Below are 16,888 nucleotides of genomic sequence, written 5' to 3'. Positions count from 1 at the left end.
TACTCGTTAACAATTTCGCACAAACCAGAAATAAAATGCAACAATGTCAAACTATATATTCACAGTATTATGAATGAATTGTGGTTTATTTGGTAGCATTTCGTAGTGTGACTGATTTTAATAATTGCATTAGTACTGTACAAAGTTAGAGGTGCACTATTTGATAGATTTCCCCCTACAGTACCCCGGGCTTCAAGCGGGGAGTTCTGAGGTCAACCTACCCCCGCCCCATCTCAAACTTCTGAGTAGGAGACCTTCCGAAGCAGTAGCCTACCTAGCTCACAAACTAGAATCAGGGTGCCCACTCCAATTAGGTTCATTGACTCAGTCCCACAAGGTGACATATCATTAATGTGAAGTGCAAATGAGCGATAGAAAACCGATTGCGCAAATGTCACCATTCAGAATTTTTGTGCGGGCTCCCCCCGGCAAGATGTGGCCCTGGCCGGTGACATGGCTGCCCATTTCACCGATACCCAAAGCCACCACTGGAGTAGTCTTTAATCTAGCTCATTACAGTGCTGCTGTGCAACATCATTTCGCAGACTACCTTTAAAAGGTAGCAAAATCTGTAAACTCCTTGGGTGTGCAGACAACTAAACAGCTACAACACTAAAATGCAAAAGGTTATATTGTAAGGTTTCTAGAGTAAAAGAACATCAGCAAACAACCACATTTTTATATTACTTTATTCAGTTCAAGATAAAGTACAGCATCACAATTGAGATGTCTATAAAAACCAAAGTGGGGTCTTCATAATATGGGAAACTCAAGTTTTTTTAATTTATTTAATAGACCATGGGAAATGGGGAGGGAGACAATGAGGGAAAGAGTTGCCCGTAATTGACCAAATCATTCACACTCCCTCTTCCCATCCAATAATAAAACATTATGCAACCACCTACACAGAGCCCTGATATTCTTAGTGCTCCTGTCATTTTAGCTGTAGTGGTCAGCCTTGTTTAAACTGACTGACAACCCGTGAGGAATGATGCCTTGTCTTTAGAGAACAGAAAACATTGACATAAAATAGGACAATCAAGAGTTAAACCTTATGAAAACCAAAAAAAAAGCCATTGCTCATCAGTAATTGGCACAACAAGCAAGAGAGATTGTGGACAAATTCTCCCACAATTCCTCCCTGCGTCAAACAAACAGACTTGTGGATACCATTTGTCTCGGTGTGCAGTTTGAACAAAGTTGCCAACTAGCGTTAGTTCACTTTGGCTCATGAAACTACCTTCATAGTGGACAGACAAAAAAAAAAAGGGTAAAAATGGTATCCAAGTTCATCTAACTCCGGGGAAATAGATACAGGGCATCGTCGCAAAAATCAAAGTATCCCTTTAAGTCTAGATAGAAATGAGTAACCCACAATGTTCTCGAACAAATTAAACCGTAATTCATTGTAGACACACGGGACAGAAAGAGAGGATGGGGTGCTGCACAACAGCTTTTCTGAATACATGAGAAATGTCCCAGGAGAGGAAGCAGCACATGTAAACAAATCTGTGGGTGCCTTTAGCCTTGCGGTTCTTCACAAGCAAATAAAACAGCCTTCCTCACCATCTGCTGTAGCAATAGCATGTGTCTAGCACTTGGACAAGCAACCAAGAGATGGCTTGCGTGTTCTGGGTGCTTCGTACAGAGAAATGTGTCAGCGAAAGGGGCCGTGCTAATAGTAACGTTACAGTCAACGGCTATGTATGTACGGGGAGGAATGTGTGGGTCAAACCAGAAATGTTACTTATGCACAGTGGTCAGCATACTGTGCTTAAATGCACGTTTCATCACACTTGGAGAAGCAAAAGATTTACAGCGAGGGGAAATTAGAAGCCTGCGCTTTTCTTGGACATTTTATTTTCAGAGTAAAAAAAAAAAAAAGAATAGATGTTAATAGACACCATTAATTCACCATTTGCTCTTGAACATCAATAAATATATTGTGAAAAGTGTTTTCAATGTCGTGTCATCTTGGGTTTTTGTTTCCTCTGGATAGCCAAGCTTGGGTTGGTTTATGCCAGGGCCAGAACTACAGGGAAAAACACAAGGAATCAGAAGAATGACAAGATGGACTAACATTCACATTGGGCAACACATTCAGCAGGGCATAACAGTGTACATAATATAGAAACAGCCTAACAAACATGCTTCTTTGACATGTAGCACAAGGACTTACGGCAGCTCTATTAAGGACATTTATCAGCAATGTGCCACAACGTGCCAAACTGAACGTGGCCCTATGAGGAGACTTCATAGAAGAAAATGGACAGTGTACTATCCTTACCACGTATAGCTTCCTGGGCAAAGTACTTAACATCCATATCGGTGTCTGTGGCTAGTTTCTCCAGGACTGGTTTCACCTCAGTCTGCAGGGCACTGAGAAAAACAAAACTTTTCAGACAAAGCACACATTTTCCCCACACTCCCATGCCATAATAGATTAGCGGAGTGCTAGAATTAAGCATGGACATTCTGGGTCATGTTCAGTAGACGCAAAACATTCTGCGACGGAATAAAAAATGAGCATCCTTACTGGACCAGTTCAAGCAATATTTTCTCCCAATTTGTGCCTACTGAGAACGACCCTGATGTAGACTGTGTACAATCATTGGAGATGGTTGTTCAGGTATGCCTGAACGAGGGCTTTGTGGTGGATGAGGAGGACCTACTTGCTGTCCAGGACAGGGCCGATCTTCTGGAGGGACTTGGCCACATTGAAGCGCACATTGGCCACCTGGTCGTTGGACATCTTGAGGACCACGGGCAGCATATGCTTAGTGGTGATGTCCTGGCCACAGGCTTCAGACAGTGACTGGGGTGGATGGAAACCAACAACGCATAAACAAATGATTGTTAGTCACTTGTCTAAGTCACTCTGGATAAGAGCATCTGATAAATGCCTAGAATATCAGGATGTAAAATAAGTCATGATAAAACAGTATGATTTACTTTTAAAACAAATGTTTTTCAAAAATGGCTTGGTTTAAATCCATCTCAGGTTTAATGACATGAGCCCTATACTACAAATCAGGTTTGAAAGGTAAGCGAGGTAACTTTGGTCAACAGTTTAACGCAGGATAACCGGTCATACGAAAGTGTCTCACCTTTTAGCCAGGTACATTTCTATGCAAAGAATCCTTCATAACTAACCTGCTCCAGGGCAGGCGGCTAACTCCACTTACCCTGAATGAAATGACAGAGCCGCGAGGCGAGGACCATTGAAATAAGATTCCCTCCCTTTCGCAAAGATTGCGTCATCCGCTTAATTTGAGGAAGACCGATTCAATATTTTATGAATCAAATGTGTTAATAGTAATAAAATACACATCACACATTTGAAAGTTCACGCACAGGAAAACTTTTGTATGACTTAATACAATCATTTTATTGATGGGGGGGGGGGGGGGGGGGCTGTTTGTGCATAGTTGTGCTTTTCAATGCACTAATGATGCGTAATAAAATACCCACTTCTAATATCCTATTTTACACCTCAGCCTGCAAAATTTGCAAGATCTTCTTTCCTGTTGATTTCGGCAAAAGTGAAAATGTGGCATTGACTCACCCATGGATTGATGGTTCAGCGTCAACTCAATGAATAGTTTGGCGTTCAACTACCCATGTGCGACATGCACGTGAAGGTACAAGCCACTTTATTTGGCGGCAGCTACATGATCAATATCCACCTTGGTAATATGGCTAGCTTTATAAAAACCTGAGTAGATCTAGCTTCCATCTTAGTATAAGCCTATGGTCTGAGGGTTGTGTGTGTGTGGTATAAAGGTCAGGAGGACTCACATTGATGCAGAAGAGCGTGGTCATCCTGTGCAGGTAGTTGGGGTCGTTGGCCATACCCAGCACCTTGGGCACGATGGTGTTCTGGGCCCACTCGGCTCCAAACTTCTCCACCAGCTTCATCAAGTTACAGGTGGCTGCCTCGCGGATAGCGTATACTGTCGACAACACAAACATGCTTAGAGACCTTGGCCTGTAGAACTAGATAGAAATTAGGACTCGTAGTATATGTTGTAGTTGTCAGAAAAAAAGATTGTTTGGTAAAGGAAAGCCCTGACACTAATATTAATTGAACCTATTGACTAGCATTTCTCAATTGAAATGGCAATCTAACCAAAAAGAAAATGTGTACAAAACTCAATTACACAGATCAAAGTTAAATTTAGACATCCAAACTCTACAAGAGTAGGCAGTCAGTACAATACTCAGTAAAAACATCAAATACCCAGCCCTTGAAAATTTGCCAGGATTCTCACTTCTTTTGAGCTCTTTCCATTCCAGTTTGGCAGCCATCTTTGGATTATTGTCAGTTTGTTTGCCTTGTAACAATATTGGCAAAAATCCCATTCGCATGGAAAACATGCCCATCAGTAATCATGGCTAAAGAGGCTAGTGACTGCAGAACTGCTCAAAACACTAAATTGTGCCCAGAATACAGTGACTTGACATCTGGGTACACACAAGCCTGATTTCCTGATAATCGATACTAGCTGTTGGACAAAGAGCGGGAGACCAGGGGGCCTGGGTACAACACATTTCTAAACCATTGACTGACCGAATCCTATTTGGCCCCTAATACAGCCATAAACAAGACTGCTAGAGAACCACATTGGGGTTAGAAGAACCATGCCAATAGCCTGTTGGGATATGGGATATTAAAACCTGTCTTACCAACGTCTTACTAAAACTACATACTGTGTGCTAATCATACTACTTTGAACGTACCGTTTAGTATACAATGTATGCGATAGGCCAAAAGAGATGCAATCTTGCTGTTGGAGGCTTTATGTACAGGTTGGCTGATAATGATTCTGAACGGTCAGATCGCAGCTTCTCGTCATTGTTCCTGACTAAGACGGGAATCGTAGGTGGCTCTCAGTCCAGCTCGTTGTGTTGATACCATGTCTTGTTTTGAGGCGTTTTGACAATGTTATGCAGTACTTCCCCTATATTCAACTAGCATAAATTTGAAAAGCAAACACCCCCCACCACTCCAAATTTGCCAGGTACTCACTGATATGCATAAAAGGGATATACCTGCAAGAAAGTGGTCAAATACATTATAGTACCAGTCCAAAGTTTGGACACCTACTCATTCAAGGATGTTTATTTTTTATATTTTCTACATTGTAGAATAATAGTGAAGGTATCACAGCTATGAAATGACACACATGGAATCATGTAGTAAGCGCAAAAGTGTTCCTCAAAATATATTTTAGATTCTTCAAAGTAGCCACCCTTTGCCTTGACATCTTTGCACACTCTTGGCATTCTCTCAGCCAGCTTCATGAGGTAGTCACCTGGAATGCATTTCAATTAACAGGTGTGCCTTGTTAGTTTGTGGAATTCCTTCTTAATAATGCATTTGAGCCAATCGGTTGTGACAAGGCGGGGAGGGGGGGGGGGGAATACAGAAGATTTGATAAAAGACCAAGTCCATATTACGGCAAGAACAGCTCAAATAAGCAAAGAGAAATGACAGTCCATCATTACTTTAAGACATGACGGTCAGTCAATCTGGAAAATTTCAAGAACTTTGAAGCGCAGTTGCAAAAACATCAAGTGCTATGATAACTCTCATGAGGACCGCCATAGGAAAGGAAGACCCAGAGTTACCTCTTCCGCAGAGGATAAGTTCATAAGTTACCAGCCTCTGAAATTGCAGACCAAATAAATGCTTCAGAGTTCAAATAACAGACACATCTCAACAGCAGCTGTTCAGAGGAGACTGTGTGAATCAGGCCTTCGTGGCCTAATTGCTGCAAACAAACCACTTCTAAAGGACACAATAAGAAGACGAGACTTGCTTCGGCCAAGAAACACAAACAATGGACATTAGACCGGTGGAAATCTGTCATTTGGTCTGATGAGTCCAAGTTTGAGATTCTTGGTTCCATCTGGCGTGTCTTTGTGAGACGCAGAGTAGGTGAACAGATCTCCGCATATGTGGTTCCCACAGTGAAGCATGGAGGTGGTGTGTCGGGGTGCTTTGCTGGTGACATTGTCAATTATTTATTTGGAATTCAAGGCACATTTAGCCAGCATGGCTACCATAGCGTTCTGCAGCGATATCCCATCTGGTTTGCGCTTAGTGGACAATAATTTGTTTTTCAACAGGGCAATGATCCAACACACCCCCAGGCTGTGTAAGGGCTATTTGACCAAAAAGGAGAGTGATGGAGTGCTGCAACAGATGACCTGGCCTCCACAATCACAAGACCTCAACCCAATTGAGATGGACCGCAGAGTGAAGGAAAAGCAGCCAACATGTGCTCAGCATATGTGGGAACTCCATCAAGACTGTTGGAAAAGCATTCTAGGTTAGGTGAAGCTGGTTGAGAGCATGCCAAGGGTGGCTACTTTGAAAACTTAAAAATATATTTTGATTTATTCAACACTTTTTCTTTTATTCTCTCTTTTTTTTGGGGGGGGGGGGGGGGTTTACTACATGATTCATTGTTATTTCATAGTTTTAATGTCTTCACTATTATTCTACAACGTAGAAAATATTAAAAATAAACATCCTTGAATGAGTAGGTGTCCAAACTTGACTGTTGTGTGCATTTTTATTTTTCCAGGTAATATACCACATCTTCTATCTGAAATTGGTATTTGAGTAACTCAGATGGCATAAGCAAACATACAAACTTGACATTTTCTCTCAGCCCCATGGCAAAATGTGTTGAACTGCAGAGAATTAGCTTGAAAACAGATCATCTCTGCTGTCAAGAAAGCATAACATGTCGGTCAGAGACAGCACTACGTGCCCTCCACGTTAACTTTGCCACCGCTGCTGAAAAAAAACTCAAAGGGAAACTCAGGTCTAAGCTAATATGGCAAACAATAGTTAGCAAGCTAACCAACAACTGTAACAATGTTTGAGAGACAAGTGCTCATTGTGTAAATGTATTTATGTTTCAATAAACATTTGGACACCAAATACAATTGTCAACAACTACATGTTGTCAACAGTCTAAGCCAAAGTGCCCGCCAGACTTGACCCATAGTTGGGCAAGCAATGGTTGTTGCTAAACGACCAACCCGTCTAAAGAACAATAGGAAAAAGGGATCAGGTAAAAAATAAATTCTGCTGACATTAAAGGCAGAGCGAAAAGACGTCGCCAACAAGGTCTCCATATCACATGCAAATCTAACCAGCGCATTCAAAAGACCAAAAATATGTAAACTGCAAGATGTGCCTATTTTCAGAGTGGGGTTGTTACAATACCAACATTTCACTAACAATGTGATAACAGGCCAAGTATCACCGGTATCGTGATCACCAGGATGCCTGTTCCCGTATTCTATACGTTCTGCACAAAAACCTGTCCCTGATAGATTCAATGTTGTTTTGAGCAGAGATGTGACTAACTTGACAGAAAAGGCTACTGCAGAAAATAGCTGATTTGCTCATATCCAAATGCCTTCCTGTTACGGTGTATTACAGTATGGTTTGTATACTAATTGGCACCCGATTCCCTATATAGTGCACTACTTTTTATTAGAGCCCTATGGGTATTGGACTCCCGAGAGGCGCAGCGGTCCAAGGCCCTGCATCTCAGTGCTAGAGGCATCACTACAGACCCTGGTTCGATTCCAGGCTGTATCACAATTGACTTGCCTAGTTAAATTTAAAAAAGTAGTGCACAATAGGGGATATGGTGCCATTTGGGTTGCAGCCTATTGCAGTAGTTTTCCCATTCTATCCAGCTCAGCTACAGAAGGCAGCAAGCAATTAAGGAGAGAGAATTTGGCCTCTCCCAGTCTAAGTCACTGGGTTGTCATCAGACCTTTGTCATTGGCACAGCCGTGAGGCTTAGAGAGAGCTGCAGCCTGACGCGTCTCCATCTCTGCCCCCCAAACCACATAGGATGCAGGGGAGGAGGGAAGCAGTGAGAGCTTAGAGAGCAGCATGGGACACAATCCATCAGGGACGTGATCCCCACCTCTGTCCAATGGAGGAGGACACTACTGACTAAGCGCACAGAGGACAAATGCATTGAAAAGTGGTGTATGGGGGAGGGGTCTTACCGTGGTCAATGAGCCATGCCATGCAGAGGGTGTTCAACTTCTCATCAAAGAACTCCACTCCCTGGGGAAGAGCGATTAGGAGAGAATACTTTTCTAAACCATATCCAAACATTACAGTGCAAGCAACACTTATTGAATTGGGTTCCAATTCAACCAAAAATTGAGTTCTACTCAGAAAGCAAAAAATAAAGCTAGCTGAATTACTTTGCATAGCTCTTTTTTACAAATTCATGGATGATATTAGTGAGGAGCACTTGCCCACCATAAATTGTGGCACATATGCATGGCACAAGGCAGATGTAGGCCACAGACAGATGTGTGATTAGGGGGAAGGGAGGATGTGACAGACAGGTCTTCTGAGGTGGGACTGCAGGGGGCTCTGATCAAAAGTAGTGCACTATATAGGGAAAAGGGTGCAAGGGCTCTAGTTACAAGTAGAGCACTATGAAGGGAATAGGGAGCCATTTGGGGACACAGCCGATGACTCACCAGCTGTCCGGCCAACAGGGGCATATACTCGATAATTGCCAGGCGGACCCTCCACTTTGCGTCCTCGGCCAGCTCCACGATAGCAGGCAGCAGCGACTGGGAGAGCTGGCGGATGCCGATCACCTCGTTGACACAGTCCAGGTTGGAGATGATGTTGAGGCGCACCTCAGGGCACTGCAGGGCAAGAGAGAGGGATCTTTTGTTTAAGTTGTGGGGACAATTACATTTCATATGTCTGTCTTCCTTTAAGAATTAAAGCCATTTTATTTCAAGTGGTCTTAAAAAGTGGCAAAAGCCATTGTGACCGCTAATTGCATCCCTATCTGCTTATAATGATGCCAATCTTGGCTCCAATCTCGACATGACATTAGCAAAAAAGGCTAAACGAATTGCCAAAGACCTTCCGCCAGTCCCTTGATTCCTAGCCTCAGAATGCGCAGACAGATTTCACATCAAGCTTTCTGTGACCCTAATAGGAGACGACAGAGATAGCAGCCAGCTGAGAGACTAAATATATGTAGTAGAAATATTGAAGAATACAGATATTTTTTTTTATATCCGTGAGTCATTTGGGGTGTTTCGCACCTCGGTTGTCCGTTCTGACTGTAATCCTTTATGACATAAACCCTGTCAAGTCAGCTTTGGCTGCGAGGCAACTAGAACATATTTTAATAGGAAGGCTGTCGGTGCAATTTCCCTCATCTACCAAAACCTTCCACTCTGGTATTAATAAACCACCAGAGATACGTAAATGTGTCGGCTAATGCCGACATCTTACTTCAACAGGATTTTAGCTGCGATACATGTTACATTTAGGAAGGATATGTCAGAAAGAAACCACACGTCACTGAAAACCGCATCAAATAGCCTAGCACCACTAGAACAAATGTCACCAGGGAAAAAGGTTCAAACCCTATAAGGGTCATCCCTAGGTTTTTACTCTGGTAGGGAGCCAGCCAGGTACATCTGATCCTGAACAAGGTCAATAGCATTGGAGGATATTAAAGAGGGTGATCAGATCAGACTAGACACGGGAGACATTTCTCCAAGTCCAGGCAGTCCCCCCCACCCTCAACCATTTGGTACTTAATGAATAGAACGAGTAGGAGCAGTAGTGACTGGTGTTACCTCATCCTTGAGCTGGGCCAGGAACAGAGGCAGCAGGTGCTCCACTGTGTTGTCTTTGCCCAGGATGGTGGACAGGCCCATGATGACAGAGGCCAGGGCAGACTTCACGTGCTGGCTGGTGTCAGACACCAGTTCCTGTCAGAGGAGAAAGAGTCAGACATTGCAGTGCACAGTGACAGCAAATATGGTATTTTCAAATAGAGGGGAAGAAACTAGCCTCTGTTGAAATGAATCATCAGTTAATGCAAGCTGACCCGGCACAGAGCTGTCCTGTGTGGCTCAGTTGCTTGAGTATGACGCTTGCAACACCAGTAGGAAAATGTATGCAGTAAGTCGCTCTGGATAAGAGCATCTGGTAAATAACTCAAATGTAAACACATTTTTTTTTTGGTTGGGGATGTTCATGGAAGAGACATTTTTCGCCAAATATATTTTCTAAATAAAAGGGTGTCATTTAAACTCGGGAACCAACCAGTGAGCTCTTAACACTTCGACAGAATAGGAATGATGGTGGTTTGGAAGTAATTTAGAATACAACAGTGCCCCCTGCTGTCCAAAGGCTGAGCGCAACTCCTCATCTAGCCATAGACCCCAACCTACAAAAGCATAATATCCTCATGGCTCACATATAGAAAGTACAGTCAAAAACAACCAGTTCCTCAGTTTAACAGCTCAGTAGATACTAATGCTAAAAATGGATTTGTGGGTGTAAAAATATCTGCGACTTCCGCATTGGCACATCTGAACACAAGAAATTGATTGACATGCGTTATTGTCGAGACTTCAGAACACAACAGCTTTTATTTTTTAGATAAGTGATTTTTTTTGGCCCCTTCGTGAGTCATGGGTGAGTGAGAAATTGACAGGTCAAAGAAACCTGTAAGTTAGCAGAATAAAAAAGGGATAAAAGTCAAGTGGCTTCTTTTTTTTTTACCTTGACACAGGACAAAATGTGAGTCATGATGATGGTCTCTCTGCTGTCTTCTGGAAGGTTCTCGCAAAACTCTGAGGACAGAAATGGTGATTGTAAATACCGTGGTCTATTAGACGGTAAAAGCTTCTCATTCAAACTATTATTTCAACATAGCATCCAGACACACACCCTTGATCTTTTTGGCGGCAGCGGATCGGACCTCAGCCTCGCAGTCCTTGAGCAGATTCTGGAAGGCTGGGACGAGGTCGTTCTTCGTGATCTCTGGGCCGACTGCTTTCTGGAGCTGTGGAGTCAGTGAAAAGGCATTTAACACCCACCACTAAACCTTTGCGTGAGACTCCATAACCAACACACTTGACTGATGGGATTCAAATTGGGAACGCACAGGCCACAAAATCCATGGTAGCAAAGGGGAAAGTGCACACAACGATTTGCCATTGCCAGGCTTTAATTTGTGTGGATGTTTCCTGCCAACTGTTAAATTGGTTGAGGGAACGTCTACCACAAACTATGGGCATGGCAATTAACATCCAGCAGAGCTCTCCATCTACGGCTCTGACAATCCCCCTTTTAACCTTGCTCTGATTTGCTGATCAGCACACTAATCTAATTGGATTTGGGGTCGGGAACATATGCTACCAAAGTTCAAAAGTTCATGGTGGCAAGGGAGAGAGTGGTAGAAGTCCTTTCAGTAAGTGTGGTGCACAAAAAAAACATATGCTGAGCTTTAATTTGTGAGAGGTTGCCTGAAAGCTTTTATATTGATTGACTGAACTTCTATAACATTATGGAAGTGGCAATATGGCCCATTTTATACTAAATGACAAGAGAAGGTCATATGGGTTAGAAATCAATTGATTCGTGTGGTGAATGTAAGTGGTAAAGAAAACAAAAAGAACGTTCTACGCTGGGGGACTATGAACATTACAGGCCCCATAAATGTCCACTACTCTTCCTTGGATTGTATTACTTAAATTCAATACAGTAATCCCACTGAAAATATAACTCTTCCTAGACAAACATTTGAGCAATTGCATCTGCCAAATCTCTCAATTTAGCGCAACATGTTTACTGATAGGCAGTTTTAAAGTGACCATATGTGAAGCACTGAATATCATCCGTTCCAAGTTCAGTAAAGGAGAAAATATTTTTGATCCATTATGGCTACATGCAGCACATCAATGTTTCCACATGCTCACCTCAGAGAACTTGTCAGCCACCATGTAGCGGACCCTCCAGGACTTATCCTCGGCGGCCTGGCGCAGGGTGGGCATCACCAGGGTCTCCAGGTCCTCCTGGGGCAGCAGCGAGGCGATGCTCACACAGGCTTCCACAGCCAGCAGGCGCACTGAGTCCTACAGGCGGGGGGGCATGGGATTATTGCTGATTCTGTACCAATTTAATAAAATACTGTCGCAACACCATAGAAATGCAGAGGGAACACACGATTCCCCCACGGGCCGGTTGTCATGGTGTAACTGCTGAGGTGTTGGGTTAACAATAGCTAGACCCGGTTTTGAGTCCCAGTTGGGGTGACCTATTGAAGTCGCTGAAATATGACGGTTCTAAGCCCATTCAATATTCATCCATCCCCATTCAAAAACATCTAATTTGTATGGCCATGTTAATTCCATGGCAACAAGCCAGCCGATTTTAGCAAATGGCTGGAAGAATTCCACGCACTTCCCACCGCAATGCTACAGGACACCCCGTGTGCGTGTTTTCAGTACATGCATGTACCTGCTCATCAGAGGCCAGTGCGGTGAAGAGGGAGATTATGTCACTCTTGACATAGTCCAGCTCCAGAACCTTGGCGAATTCCCCAAGCTTGGAGGCTGCAGCGCGGCGCACCATGGGTGTGTCATCTGAGCACAGAGTGCGGAAATGCCTGTGGAGAGAACACCCCGCCAACCGTCAGACCATAAATCCATTGGATTGGCTCTACAGAAGAGTGTAGTTAATCGTCCCAATTTGATGGACTTGGGCCTGCAAGGCTAGTATGTGACTACCGAAGGTGGGTGCATTGGACCCCTGATATGAGAAAGTAATGTCCGCACCTCTAATATTTCAATCCCATTGGGATCTTAGTTAATCAGGTCTAAGCTATATCCCGCCAGATATAGCTACTCACTGGCGTATTTCAGCCTTGACAGTGCTAGACACGCGGGGGTAGCAGACGCTGAACAGGCCACAGGCGGAGGTGCGGGAGGTGAACCAGTCACCACTGGCCAGCCTCTTCACCAGAGGCTCAAAGTGCACCTCTAGGTCCACAGGAGAGTGCTCCTGGGAGATCTTACGCAGAGACTCTACCGCCTTGTCTCGCACAACCGTTTCCTCCACGGTAGCCAGGCTCTCCAGCGGCGGCTGCGAAGAAAGACACAGGGACATAAATGTGCGTATGTGTAGCTGACTGGATAAGTAAAAAAATAAAGTGTTGTCAGGTCTGTTGAATATCTGTATGCATTATATGCTCACTGACAGATTTTGTTTGCAACAGATACGTACCAGCAGACAGTGAACATATTCAGGGCCTCCCACCAGCATGGTGAAGTTGCCCAGCTGCTCAGCCAAGGCAAGAAGCACCTCATCCTCATCATAGATGGTGTCTACAAGAGGTCAGGTGTGAAACATAATTAAGGGGAGGGGGACAACTCATGTTTGCTGTAACTTGGGTCTTACATTTTAGGACATTGTGCATTCGGAAAGTATTCAGACCTTCACTTTTTTCACATTTTGTTACGTTACAGCCTTATTCTAAAATGGATTAACTTGGAATGGAATACCCCATAATGACAAAGCAAAAAAATAGGTTGAGACATTTTTTGCAAGTTCATAAAAATGAAATATCACTTTCACATAACTATTCAGATCCTTTACTCTGTACTTTGTTGAAGCACCTTTGGCAGCGATTAGAGGCTAGAGTATTCTTGAGAATGACGCTACAAGCTTGGCACACCTGTATTTGGGGAGTTCCTCCCATTCCTCTGCAGATCCTCTCAAGCTGTTAGGTTGGATGGGGAGCGTCACTGCAAGGCTATTTGCAGGGCTCTCCAAAGATGTTTGATCGGGTTCAAGTCTGAGCTCTGGCTGGGCCACTCAAGGACATTCAGAGACTTATCGCGAAGCCAATCTTGCACTGTCTTGGCTGTGTACTTAGGGTTGTTGTCCTGTTGGAAGGTGAACCTTCTCCCCAGTCAGAGGTCCTGAGAAGGTTTTCATCAAGGATCACTCTGTACTTTGCTCCGTTCATATTTCCCTCGATCCTGACTAGTCTCCCAGTCCCTTCCGCTAAAAAACATCCCCACAGCATGATGCTGCCACCACCATGCTTCACTGTAGGGATGGTGTCATGTTTACTCCAGACATGAAACTTGGCATCTTGACACAAACCAGTCTTGGTTTCATCAGACCAGAGAATCTTATTTTGACAAACTCCATGCGGGCTATCATGTGCCTTTTTACTGAGAAGCGGCTTACGCCTGGCCACTATCCTAAAGGCCTGATTGGTAGAGTGGTGCAGAGATGGTGGTCCTTCTGGATGGTTCTCCCATCTCCACAGAGGAGCTCTAGCAGAGTGACCATCGGGTTCTTGGTCATCTCTTTGACCAAGGCCCTTCTCCCCCGATTGCCCAGTTTGGCTGGATGGACAGCTCTAGGAAGAGTCTTGGTGTTTCCAAACTTATTTCAATTAATAATGACGGAGGCCACCGTGTTCTTTGGGACCTTCAATGCTGCAGAAATGTTTTGGTACCCTTCCCCAGATCTGTGCCTCAACACAATCCTGTCTCAGAGCTCTATACACAATTCTGTCAACCTGAAGGCTTGGTTTTTGCTCTGGCCTGCACTGTGGGACCTTAAACAGGTGTGTGCCTCCCCAAATCCTTTTCAATCAATTAACCATAGGTGGACTCCAATCAAGTTGTAGAAACAGCTCAAAGATGATCAATGGAAACATGATGCACCCGAGCTCAATTTCTAGTCTCAGAGAAAGGGGTCTGAATACTTTGAATGCACTGTACCTGTGAGGAAGGGGAGGAGTTCAGTGCGGGTCCTCTCCACTCCCAGGGCCAGTGCAATGGTAGACAGCTTCTTGATGCTGTTCAGTCGCAGCTTGGAAAGTAGACAATACCAGGTAATGTTATTACATGAAACTTAAAAGAGATGCCACCATTATCTATAAAACCATCTTAGCGTTTCAGTAAGGCCAACTAAAAATACTATTTCAGACGTGGGCATATTCCCATGTAGATGCCTTCCTATGAACATACAACCTTTAACTAGAGTATAGAAAATCGGTGTTTTTGAAAGACACCAAAGCAAGATGCAGATATAGTACATAACTAATCATGTCAGTCGTTACCTAGATAACTAGTTTGTTACAATAATGATAGTCTCACAACCATTACCAGGGTGGAGCTGGATGACCGACGGGTACAACAAGGAAGGAAGTTAACGTTGTAGTTAACGTTAGCAGCTATAGACATGCTTTTACAGTAAAGTTGTGTGAAGTGTACATTTTGATATTTCAGTAACAAAATAAAGTAGCTAGGTGCCTCTGCAAGTTAACATGCGAATTTGACCACCTAGTTAGATTACGTTTATGAACTAGTTATGGTAGTTAGCTGCTAACTAGCATAGTGATACAGTAGCCCAGCAAACTAACGTTAGCTAGTTACTAACGTTAGGTCACTTGGTTAACGTTAGCTAACACCAGTTAGTTATACACGGCAGTAACTAACCGGTTGATATTTATCACACCAAGAAACACGTTAGCTATCTAGTTAGCCAGACTGGGTGCGCCAGGCAGACTTCACGAACAGGCCAAGGCAAGGGGCCTCGGGATGTAAGGTACGGTTAGCTAGCTATCCTATTTGAAATTGAACATGTTTAAGTAAAACAAATAACACCAATATAATACCTCGTATAAACAGAGCATATGTGATTACCTGCACATCCTCATTACGAAGCTCGTCAATGAGCACGGCGATGGGGTAGAGAGAATCATCTCCATCAGCTCCTGCCATTTTAGATTTGTGTTGCAGTAAGCCAAAAGCGAATCACTAGGACTCTCCTTTCTCTACGGCGTTTTATGTTTGTCACTAGTTACCACAGTCACTAAGTCATAAACCCCGCCCATTTCTACCATTTATCTCCTTAAAATCTGGTTTTAAACCAGACCCCAACTTTAAGGCTAACCCTAACCTTACATTAAGAGCAAAATATTTTCTTTTTTTACGATATAGTCAATTTTGACTGTGGTAACTAATGGAAACCGACGTTTATTTTTGGAAGGCGCGAGAGTATGATACCGATAGTTGATGTTCTCGCTGGATTTGAAAGTTCACCAAAAAGGCCCCAGAGCTTGTGTAGGGATCTGAGAATAATGATCTAATACTCAATAATACGTAAACTAAAAAACCCAACAAAATGCTCAGTCTTTTAATAAGTAATAATAAGTAATAATAAATAAATATATTTATATATATATAAATTTATATATAAATATATTTATATATAAATATATTTATAAATAGATATATATATATATACAGTGCCTTGCGAAAGTATTCGGCCCCCTTGAACTTTGCGACCTTTTGCCACATTTCAGGCTTCAAACATAAAGATATAAAACTGTATTTTTTTGTGAAGAATCAACAACAAGTGGGACACAATCATGAAGTGGAACGACATTTATTGGATATTTCAAACTTTTCTAACAAATCAAAAACTGAAAAATTGGGCGTGCAAAATTATTCAGCCCCCTTAAGTTAATACTTTGTAGCGCCACCTTTTGCTGCGATTACAGCTGTAAGTCGCTTGGGGTATGTCTCTATCAGTTTTGCCCATCGAGAGACTGACATTTTTTCCCATTCCTCCTTGCAAAACTGCTCGAGCTCAGTGAGGTTGGATGGAGAGCATTTGTGAACAGCAGTTTTCAGTTCTTTCCACAGATTCTCGATTGGATTCAGGTCTGGACTTTGACTTGGTCATTCTAACACCTGGATATGTTTATTTTTGAACCATTCCATTGTAGATTTTGCTTTATGTTTTGGATCATTGTCTCCTTGGAAGACAAATCTCCGTCCCAGTCTCAGGTCTTTTGCAGACTCCATCAGGTTTTCTTCCAGAATGGTCCTATATTTGGCTCCATCCATCTTCCCATCAATTTTAACCATCTTCCCTGTCCCTGCTGAAGAAAAGCAGGCCCAAACCATGATGCTGCCACCACCATGTTTGACAGTGGGGATGGTGTGTTCAGCTGTGTTGCTTTTACGCCAAACATAACGTTTT

General features: G+C 43.2%; 1 protein-coding gene across 1 annotated transcript; it reads right to left on the bottom strand.

The window, feature by feature from the left end:
* Positions 1 to 674: 674 nt before the first annotated feature.
* LOC110503528 (serine/threonine-protein phosphatase 2A 65 kDa regulatory subunit A beta isoform) lies at positions 675 to 15,926 on the bottom strand. The gene is made up of 15 exons (XM_021581887.3): positions 15,544 to 15,926; positions 14,617 to 14,707; positions 13,103 to 13,203; positions 12,729 to 12,961; positions 12,338 to 12,485; positions 11,797 to 11,952; positions 10,766 to 10,880; positions 10,598 to 10,668; positions 9,664 to 9,798; positions 8,536 to 8,709; positions 8,047 to 8,107; positions 3,799 to 3,953; positions 2,673 to 2,815; positions 2,288 to 2,379; positions 675 to 2,032 (listed from the first exon to the last, which is right to left on the bottom strand). The coding sequence occupies exons 1-15, from the start codon at positions 15,619 to 15,621 to the stop codon at positions 2,016 to 2,018; spliced, it is 1,770 nt and encodes a 589-aa protein (XP_021437562.1). The 5' UTR covers positions 15,622 to 15,926; the 3' UTR covers positions 675 to 2,015.
* Between the last annotated feature and the right edge of the window lie 962 nt (positions 15,927 to 16,888).

The sequence above is a fragment of the Oncorhynchus mykiss genome, chromosome 24 (genome assembly GCF_057628025.1).
Source record: "Oncorhynchus mykiss isolate SJ-2025 chromosome 24, ASM5762802v1, whole genome shotgun sequence".
Taxonomy (NCBI): Eukaryota; Metazoa; Chordata; class Actinopteri; order Salmoniformes; family Salmonidae; genus Oncorhynchus; species Oncorhynchus mykiss.
The sequence above is the reverse complement of the archived record's forward strand: the minus strand, read 5'-3'. Positions and strand labels throughout refer to the sequence as shown.